General features: G+C 48.8%; 1 protein-coding gene across 9 annotated transcripts in view; it reads right to left on the reverse strand.

Moving 5' to 3' along the window:
* The window catches only part of SUGP2 (SURP and G-patch domain containing 2), a 32,669-nt gene that overhangs the window by 22,861 nt on the left and 196 nt on the right, over nucleotides 1–9,612 (reverse strand). For 5 of the 9 annotated variants that reach the window (XR_003966530.1, XR_004343079.1, XM_030305047.1 and 2 more), the window contains exons 1-3: nucleotides 9,491–9,579; nucleotides 8,009–8,140; nucleotides 2,767–4,371 (exon numbers count right to left, since the gene is read on the reverse strand). Coding sequence is in view for 7 of the 9 variants with exons in the window: in XM_030305047.1 (XP_030160907.1) it covers nucleotides 2,767–4,371; nucleotides 8,009–8,140; nucleotides 9,491–9,530 (1,777 nt within the window). In the remaining 2 variants the exon portion in view is untranslated. Of the gene's footprint in view, nucleotides 1–2,766; nucleotides 4,372–8,008; nucleotides 8,141–9,438; nucleotides 9,580–9,612 lie in introns of those variants that run through there. The other 4 variants (XM_030305068.2, XM_030305077.2, XM_030305085.1 and 1 more) reach the window with 4 other exon arrangements.

Consider the following 9,612-nt stretch of genomic DNA (forward strand, 5'->3'; position numbering starts at 1 on the left):
ATAGATGTTATCTATGAATGGTAGATTTACCAGGGACTTCATTTTCTTTGTGCTTTAGCTATAAAAAATAAATATGTAGGGGTGCCTGGGTGGCTCAGTCGGTCCAACTTCAGCTCAGGTCATGATCTTCTGATCCGTGAGTTTGAGCCCCTCGTTGGGCTCTGTGCTGACAGCTCAGAGCCTGGAGCCTGTTTCAGATTCCACGTCTCCCTCTCTCTCTCTGCCCCTCCCCAGCTCATGCTCTGTCTCTCAAAAATGAATAAACATTAAAAAAAAAAATTTAAATATGCATGCTTTATAATCAGAAAACATATATATAAATTTGCAAAACAAAATTCCCTAATCAAAAAAGTGAGTGGCCCTAAGGTAGATGCTCATAGAAAATATTTGAATATATGAAAAGAAAAGCATTTCCTAAAGTATAAACTTCCTTCAATATGAATTTTAATTTACAATGCCACCAGCAACACAGAAGAGCATCTGTGCCCTCAATTAATAAGACTGTTTATTTAGTTTTCTGATATTTGCTAATTTTAATATCACAGAATGGTCTGTTCGGTCATTTGATAAAAACCACTCCAGGAGGTACCTGGGTGGCTCAGTCAGTTAAGCATCCGACTTTGGCTCAGGTCATGATCTTGCGGTTTGCAAGTTTGAGCCCCACATCGGGCACTGTGCTGTCAGCCCAGAACCTGCTTCAATCCTGTCACCCTTTCTCTCTGCCCCTCCCCTGCTTCCGCACTAAGGTAAACATTTAAAACCAAAAAAAGAATCTGCAAAAACCACTCCTGAACTGGAGAGGTTTGCCCGTTTGTTGTGTCGAGTAACTAACTGCACTGTCCTCTCCTTGCCTATGTCCAAGATACAGCTTTGAGCTTATTTTAAGTATCAGTGTAAGCTTTTTATACCGGATAAACTGATTCTTCAATTGTCGTGCTGTTGCAAGTATTTCCCCTTTGATTATTGGCTCTCATTTTATAGAACTTTTAGTTTTACATGACTTTACAGAGGAGTAAGAAGAGTTCAAAGTCAGAAGCTTTCAAAAACAATACAACTTTTGGATCACTACAACCACCTCTTGAGAAGGTAACCACAAGCAAGGGCCCCAGCTTTGGCCCCATAATCCTCCTCTTGAGACCAAATTCTACAGAGAACTTAAAAAATAACAGGAAGAGTCATCAAAGCATTCAACCGAAGATGTCATCTCAGCATTTCTAACAGTAATGGAAGCAGCAGCAGAGCAGTGCCCCACAAGACATGGGCTCTGGTGCCATCTACCTGCTGTCCAGACAGCCCAGGCTTGCAGATGTCAATTATTAGGGAACCCGCCTCTGCTTAGCCTCAGAGGCCTCTAGTAAAAGGCAGCATGAGTCCCACATCAAGGGAAGGGTGAGGTAATTTACGTTAGGTCAGTATCATGATGCAGCAATTGCTGTAGAAACACAGAAAAAGACCTTTGATAGTCCTGTAAAAGAACAGACTGTAGTGTTTTCAGTACAGCAAGACAGCAGCTGTGGGCAAACCTGTGAAGCAGCAAAACCAGGGAAGGGTGGTGGGCAACTTTAAGTTATGGGAGACTTTTTCATACAAAGTTCTTCAGTACTGACATTACACTGACTTTCCACTCCCCCACTTTGGGGGGTGTGGGAAGGAGGGGTCCTGCTTCGGCCCTGAGCCCACTTCTGGAAGGCTCCCTCTCCAAGAGGTAGGTGTGGCTGCCCATCCATAGTGGGACCTACTCTGTGCCTGATGTAGTCAGGGTTCCATAAGTGTATAGGGGAGTAAAGAGATTCAGGGACAAATAAGGCTTTCCCACATGGCTGGGGCAATGGAAGGTGAAAACTGTCTTGGGGGGAAAAGGACTTCCTCCTCCGGAGGTAAAGGGGGGAAAAGTGCTTCCTCGCCGGTCACAAAGCCACCACATAATGCTCATGATTTCTGGGTCAGGTCTGGACTATGACAGCATTCATCCTGGGCGCTTAGCAGGAGACAGAAGGGATACCAAATAGCCAGTGTTTATATTACCTCTTTGTTGGCCTTTCTGGAACCTCCTCAAAGCTGATTCGTTAACTGCAGGTTACCAGATGTACCTAAGTGATCTATCGATCTTTAGCCATTCTAGAAAACTGAGTCACTCAGGGTAGAAAGGTGCTTCTACTACCTGGGCAGACCTGGCTAATCTCTGCCAGTCCCTTGACACAGCTCAAACACGGCCTCCCCAACTCCCCTGGGCTGGGCTCTCTTCCACCCCCTTAATCCTGGCACAGGAGAAGCTGGGTTTTATCATTTCTGTCCCTTAAGAGCCTGGGGACTCCCCAGAGACAGAGCCCAGTGTTTACTTTCCCCTCTAGTAATACCTTAGTGTGGGAAAGAGGAGGATGCTGTAACAACAAGGGCTTCTTAACCTTGGCTGCAGAATGGTACAACACCCCCCCCCCACACACACACACCCGCCAGAAGGCAGAGGCAAAATTGTGTACAAATACATGTGCATTTTTCCTGACCAGGGCCACAGCTTTTGATCAGGAGTCTGTGACCCAGAAACATCTAAGGACTTCTGTGGTAGACAGAAGATTCCTAATATATGCTTACAGAATGCATGGCAGACATGTACACTGGCCAATCGGAGTTTTCTACTAAAATTCTGATGTTTCCAGTTGGCTAAAAAATTCTGTGTAAAAATCTCAAAAAAAATAAGAGACATTACAAGAAAACATGACAAACAAACTAATCACAAGAAATAGGAACTTTCGCTGCTTTCCTTACCATCACTCAGCCCACTTGGAGACGTGGCCTGGACTTCGGGTTTGGTAGGAGGAACCGTTTTCTCCTCATCTTGGGTTGGCTCGGGTTCGGCTTTCTTGACCTGGAGGGGACACCCACTGCTGACCAGCCAGGCCTTCAGGTGATCGATGTACTCTCTTCCAAACAGAGTAGAGTCCTCAAAATTTGGAAACGCGGCAGGAGAGGGAGCTAGATCTTGGAGGCCGACAGCTTCTAAGATTTTCTCTTGCCGGAAAGAAGAGGCCAAGGAGAAAGTCTGTCCCAAGAGGGCTAGAGATTTCCGGCAGAGAGAATTGGTGGTCTCCAGGGCAACAGCCAAGTCCAGGGGATTGCTGAGGGTCTTCATTTTGACACTCAGCTCATAGGCATTGCAGGCCATGAGGAGGGGTGTGACGCTCTTCAGAAGCCGGTCTTGAAGCCTCATTATATACTTGTCAAAGGGCTTTATGATTTCAAAAAAGCAATTTTTGGTCTTCACAGCACCTTTGTCTAAAAGCATATTTAAAAACTCGTTATCAACTCTGGGTGTTTTCAAAGCAGAGTGCTTTAAAAATTTGATAGTAAAAAAGCAAAAATCTCTGTGCTCTGGTTTTAAGGAGCATTTGAATGAAGCAAGCATTTTAGCACAGGTTTCGGTTTCGAGTTCAAAGAGAGTCTGGAAAAGCTGGGAAAATTTAACATCATCTTTTATGGTGTGGAATCCTGCCCATTTGATTATTTCTATCCCAAATCTCGAAAAAACATCAGACTTATCTATGAGGTCAAAGCTCATCTTTCTTCTGGGGAGCCGAATATCCTTCAGACTGAGCCCCAAAGGGATCTGAGTAGGAAACTGGATATCTTCTGTCCCTGGGTTCGTCCCCAGGGTCACATCAGGACTTGAGGTGGTTTTCTGGATTTGGTTGGTGCCCTGAGTTTTGGGAGTAATACGGTTTACAGTGGGTACTTTTTTCGTACTCACACTTCTTAGTGTGACAAGCTTTCCAACTCCCCCTTTAGATGGGAGGAGGCCCTGAGTCTCCCCCTTTCCTAAAAGGGCCCCCTCCTGGTCAACGATGTTTAGACCCCGGCCTCTGCCCTGGACTTGGCCACTGCCCCTCAGCACAGAGTCTGTCTCCCCTGGACGGTCCACGTCGTAATCCCGACTCTCTTTCTCCAAACACTCTTTCTCAATCAGCCTGGAGGAACCGAATTCCCCCAGTAGTGCAGAAGGACCAAAACTATACTCCTGCGACCAGGGGGATTCTTGAGAAACAGGGTGGCCAAAGTCTTGTTCCCAAGAGCCACGGAGTGCAAATTTCCAGTCCTGAGAACGGAAATGTCCCAATTTCCGGTGGCCAAAAACTTGGTCTCGGGAATCAGAGTGGGAAAATTCCAGATCCCGACCACATTCTTTGCGAAAGAAGCTGTCTTCACTTACAGAAGGGTTGCTTGATCTGAAAGAAGGTCCTGGAAATACATCACCTCTCAGGCTTTCTCTCCCAGTGTCTCGAGGGTGGGCTACAGATCCAGCCAGAGTGTATCTGCTGTCACTAGGAATGTCATCATACATATCTGCTCTGGCTCGTGGGACTGTCCTTAGAAGATCTGAAATAAACGATCCAAAGAAGAACACAAAGGTAATTTAGACCAGAGGCTGCAAACGGACAGTCCACAGACTATCAGCCAGCAAGGGGACTTTATCTGCTAGAGCGCAGTATTTATTTCCAACATTTAAAATAAGTGTGGCTGGGGCGCCTGGGTGGCGCAGTCGGTTAAGCGTCTGACTTCAGCCAGGTCACGATCTCACGGTCCGTGAGTTCGAGCCCCGCGTCGGGCTCTGGGCTGATGGCTCAGAGCCTGGAGCCTGTTTCCGATTCTGTGTCTCCCTCTCTCTCTGCCCCTCCCCCGTTCATGCTCTGTCTCTCTCTGTCCCCAAAAAAATAAATAAACGTTGAAAAAAAAAAAATTAAAAAAAAAAAAAAATAAGTGTGGCTTTATTTAGAAATCTGGGTTTACTACTTATAAAAACAGAAGAAGACCTACAACCACTGGGCACACACATGCCCTGATGACAGTCCACAGAGGCTGGGCAAAAGTGCCCCTCACTTATTTGGCCTTCCTGTCCGGGCTCTGTAGGGATCTTCTTTTAAACTAACGGAAGGGTGTCTGGTCCCCAAATAATCTGGGCTTCTTTACTAAAACTGGAGCGCTTGTATGTTTCTACTTCTACCACACAGAAGACAGGTTTGCAGGAGGCTATTTGCCCTCCCTGCGTCTAAGGAGTGTTGGACCACAGTGCCACTGAGGCAGAAGCCACGGCTGACACTTCACACCCCGTAGCCGACCACAGCGGAGCACTTGACCAAAAGGTGGCAGATAGGCTCCCCGTGGAAAGGTCCACTGGGCCAACCAATCTTCTGAAATAACAAAGGAACTAAGAGGGGACACAGAAGCTAAACAAGCCACAGCAAGAGAGGCCATAATGAAAACTGAACAGTGTGTGTAGAAATGAGAAAAATAGGAATCTAGATTTGCATTTGCTTATTCAAGTAACTAACTCTTGATTTTGGCTCAGGTCATGATCCTAGGATGGGCTCCACACTGAGTGTGGAGGCTGCTGAAATCTCTCCTCTCTCTCTCCCCCGCTCATTTTCTCTCTAAAATAAAATTTAAAAAATTTAAATAATTAAAAGAAGTGAACTATGGGCATATAGGAATAGCAGACCTCAGGGAGACTTTGCAGAGTAGCTTCCTAACGTTCTAGCTTGTGAATCAGAACCTATTACCTAGTCAAGAAGTCAAAAGAGAGAGAAAGATACCAGGAAGTAGTAACGGGCCAAGAGGCCACAGGAAGCTAAAGCTTTACATAAACCCAAGTTTATGCATTCAACAAGTACTTACTAAGCAACTAATATGTATGGGCACTGCTCCAGGCAACGTAATTATAGCAAGGAAAGGAGACAGTAAAGTCTCTACCCTCCTGGATTTGTCAGTTGAGGGAGCCAAACAATAAAAATCCATCACATGTAAGAAAGTCCCAATAGGAAATATCCAGCAGGAAGGAACACAAACAGGGGAAGCCATTTTCAGACAGGCTGATCAAGGTGGGTAGCTCTAACAATGTACCTGAGCAGCAGAGGCCTGGTGTGAGAGGCCAGACCGCGCGGTTATGGAGGAAGCCTTCCACGCAAAGGGAGCATGAGCACAAAGCCTGCAGCAGGACTAGCAGGGAACGAGTGTAGCCAGAATGGAACAGAGGAACAAGGGGCAAAGCAGTAAGAAGGCAGCTCCTAGATTCTGTCGTACACCGGAGCCCTTAGGGACCCCCAGGCATCCTGATTTAATTGATTAGGAGAGGGTGTGGCCTGCGCAGTAGGGTTTTTAAAGGGTCCCCAGATAATTCCAACAAGCAGCAAAGTTACAGAACCACTATGACACAAAATGTGAACAGAACAGGAGTACCAGATCAAGTGAGGCCCTCGATGGACTCTACAGTTTACTCTGAACAAGATGGAAAGCCATGAAGGGGTTTGGAGTAAAGGGATGACTTCGTTGGCTGCTGCTCAGGGAACTGACCACAAAAGACAAGAGTGGATATGGATGTTCCAGCAAAATCCACCGGGATAATCCTGGTATTGACAGCTATTGATGGCATGAATAGGGCACAGCATTAAAGGAAGAGTAGAGGCTGGAGTCTGCACAACAGGATTTTCCAATGCCTTGTAAACCAATGCAGACTAGAGCAGATACAGTGAAAGGCTGACCGATGGACCACACGGCTAGGTCTGTGACAAAGTGGTGGTTCCAGAACCATCCAGCATCCTATTGGTTTCCGAGTACAGATCCCGCCCCCCATTTTTCTTGACAAAACTAAGATACATATTGATGTTTGAGTCTCTAGGTAAAGATAAAATCTCCACATATGTGTACGTGTGTACATATATATATAAGTATACACATATACACATGTGAGGACACATGTCAACATGTAAGTATTCAGGATTACACGAACATATCACCAGAAGAACCGAAGGATGCACAAATCTGTGGTGACACAGATACGGTTACTTCAGAGGGCTAAGGAAGCAGCTAAGAACTTCTAAATTTTTACTCCTAACTACTTTATAATTCTTCCAATCCTTCGTAACGGGAATGTATTTGTGTACCACTCAAGCAATTTTTAAAAACTCAGAAGCTGAAGACAGCTTCTAACCTCCAGCTTCTCCACATCCAAAGCACACAAGTTATCCCTACCCCAAGCACTTAATTCACTCAACCAACACTGAGGAAGTTTCCTCGGTGGAGACTGGCTCAGGGGTGGGCGCGGTGAGCAGCACAGACCTGAAGGAGGCCTGGGGGAGGCTGGCCCACCTCAGAAAAGTAAGGGCTCAGCACACTGCCCTAGGACTCGGAAGAACAACCAAACCAACCTCAAAACCTGCAGGAGCTTCCAGGGGGAAGGCACCAGCAAGCTGGGTCTTAGCGCCTGAGGGAATTAACCAGGCTGGGCTGGGGAGGGATTCAAAGGCAAGGACAGGCAGCACAGTGTCCCTGAAACACGAGCCTCAAGGCAGGAGATGAGGGCTGCGACCCTCGAGCGCCGCGGTGAGGAACCTCCCTGTCATCCTACAAACTCCGTGCACACCATTTTTTATTCTGCTAGCATGACATTTCAAAACTTTCCAAAGGGAAGGTTTTCAGGCAGGGCCTACACTTGGCAGCCTCCCATGCCCTTGTCTCGCACACATCACTGTTACCTGGCCGTTCCCGTACTTGTCTGAGGATGTGACCCCAAAATGGGGGGCCCCAAGAGTCCAAGTAGGGCCTTGGCCCAGCAAGGCCGGCATTAATAGATCAGCGGGGAGGGCAGACTTGAGGGGAATGAAGCCAGAAGCCGAGAGACTGCTGAGGAGATTATTGCAATAATCCAGGTGAGAACTAGTAAGAGCTCAGATCTGGGCAGCAATGGTGGGGATGGAGCCGGGAGACTGATTCAAGAACCCTCCTTTAGGTGGGGGAGGATGCCCGGGGCGGAGAAGCTTCAGAGAATGACAATACCCACTTCGGTGTGATGAGCTGACAGGGGGACCAAGAGAAAAGTTTATCTCCCCTCGACAAATAAGGAAGGTAGGATCAGAAGAACTCCAGAGTGTGCCCAAGGTACCGATATCCTCCTGCCCTGACCCTAAAAGCATGCCCCGTAACTACCCTCCCACCAAAGAAACCAAGCACTTTAATTCACCTTGAGCTTTAAACTGAAGAGCTTCACCTACGGCCTCACCACTGGGGTCCATGTGATATCGGTTAGCTTTTTCTTGCAAAACAGCATCAAAAGTCTCCTGTGCAATTCGCCTAGCTGCCATGTTTCTCTGACCTGTAGTGAGAGGGGAAAAAAAGACACTAAGAATGACAACTAATGCTCACATGGCCCGCTCTATTTCACCTAACCCTCAAAGTAACAGGACAAGTAATCGATAACTCAACATGGTGCTGCAGAGGGAGGCCAGATTATTCTACGGGGGCTTCTGCCCTCACAGAGTTCACAGGGGCGTTGGCTGAGGAGCAAACCAAGCACTGTGACCTTAGACAATTTATTTTGCTTCTCTGAGCCCATTTCCTCAGAATCCCTACCTGTTGGGGTTACTGCACGTAAGAGTATAGGCGGTGGGACCATACCCCTCGCACGTGGGATCTTTAGGAGAGCTGTGATCTTTCCCATTTCTATTTTCCTATTTCACAGACACGCAAAGAGGATCTGAGGACTGACTTGCCCTCTGAGAGGAGCCTCTCAACCAACAAGTGAGTGGAGGAGTCCCTGACTGGTGACAGAGCTTGCTCTGTACCAGGTCCTCTGGTCGGAAAGGGACTCTCACAATCTCGTTTACTTCTTCCAACAACCCAGTGAAAAGCGGGTGCTGTTATAAACGACACTATACAGAAGAAAAGATAGACTCGGGCTAAGTGACCCACCCAAGGTCAGACAGCCCAGACTGAAACCTGGCAAACAGGGCACGGGTAGTGGGGACAAAGCCCTGAACGCTGACGGGGAAAAAGACGGGAGAAGCAACAATGAGGAATCCAGCGGCTACCTCCTTAACCAAAATATCCCTTCCATCTTGAAACATCCCACCTCAAGACTCAAACCTGCCCTACCTCATAGTCATTTCTTACACCCATCACCCCCTTTGCTCATCCTTAAGCCCTTTTCCTGGGGCGCCCCTTGTTCGGTGCCATCGAAGGGCAGGGTCTCCCAGCCAGGGGGCTCCGGATCAAATCGAGTGACCTAACCTTTTTACGCCTCCATTTCCCCATCCATGGAATGGGCAGCTCGTGGTGGGGGCTGCTGTGGGGAGTGAACCAGGTACAAAATGGTAAAGGGCTCGATACAGCGGCTGGCCGCCGTAATCCCCGTACGGGCTGGGTGGAATGAATGGACGAAAGAACCCTTCGGGCGTGGCCCGCCTCCTACCGGCCTAGCCTCCGAAGACGAAGAAAAGGGGGCGTCGGGCCTGGGAGGCCGAAGACCGCCCCCCAGGCCGACCCGGCCGGGACGCCGCCGATGCGCAGCGCGAGGGCCGTGCTCGCGGCATCACGCCCCGCGGCCCCCGGGGCCGAGCCCGAGCCTCCCACCCCGGGGCCCGCCCACCGACGACGCCCGGGCCCAGGCCTCACCCCGGACCCACCGCGCGCGGAGCCGCCCCCGCCGCTGCCTCAGGCTCCTCACCCGCCGCCGCTGCCGCCGCCGCCGCGCGAGGCGGGGACATGCAAATGAGCCAACGGTCTCCGCAGCGCCGCGCCGCGCACGCGCAAGCTACCGCCGAGCTCTGGTGCGCAGGCGCAAGCGGC

This window comes from Lynx canadensis, chromosome A2, assembly GCF_007474595.2.
Source record: "Lynx canadensis isolate LIC74 chromosome A2, mLynCan4.pri.v2, whole genome shotgun sequence".
Taxonomy (NCBI): Eukaryota; Metazoa; Chordata; class Mammalia; order Carnivora; family Felidae; genus Lynx; species Lynx canadensis.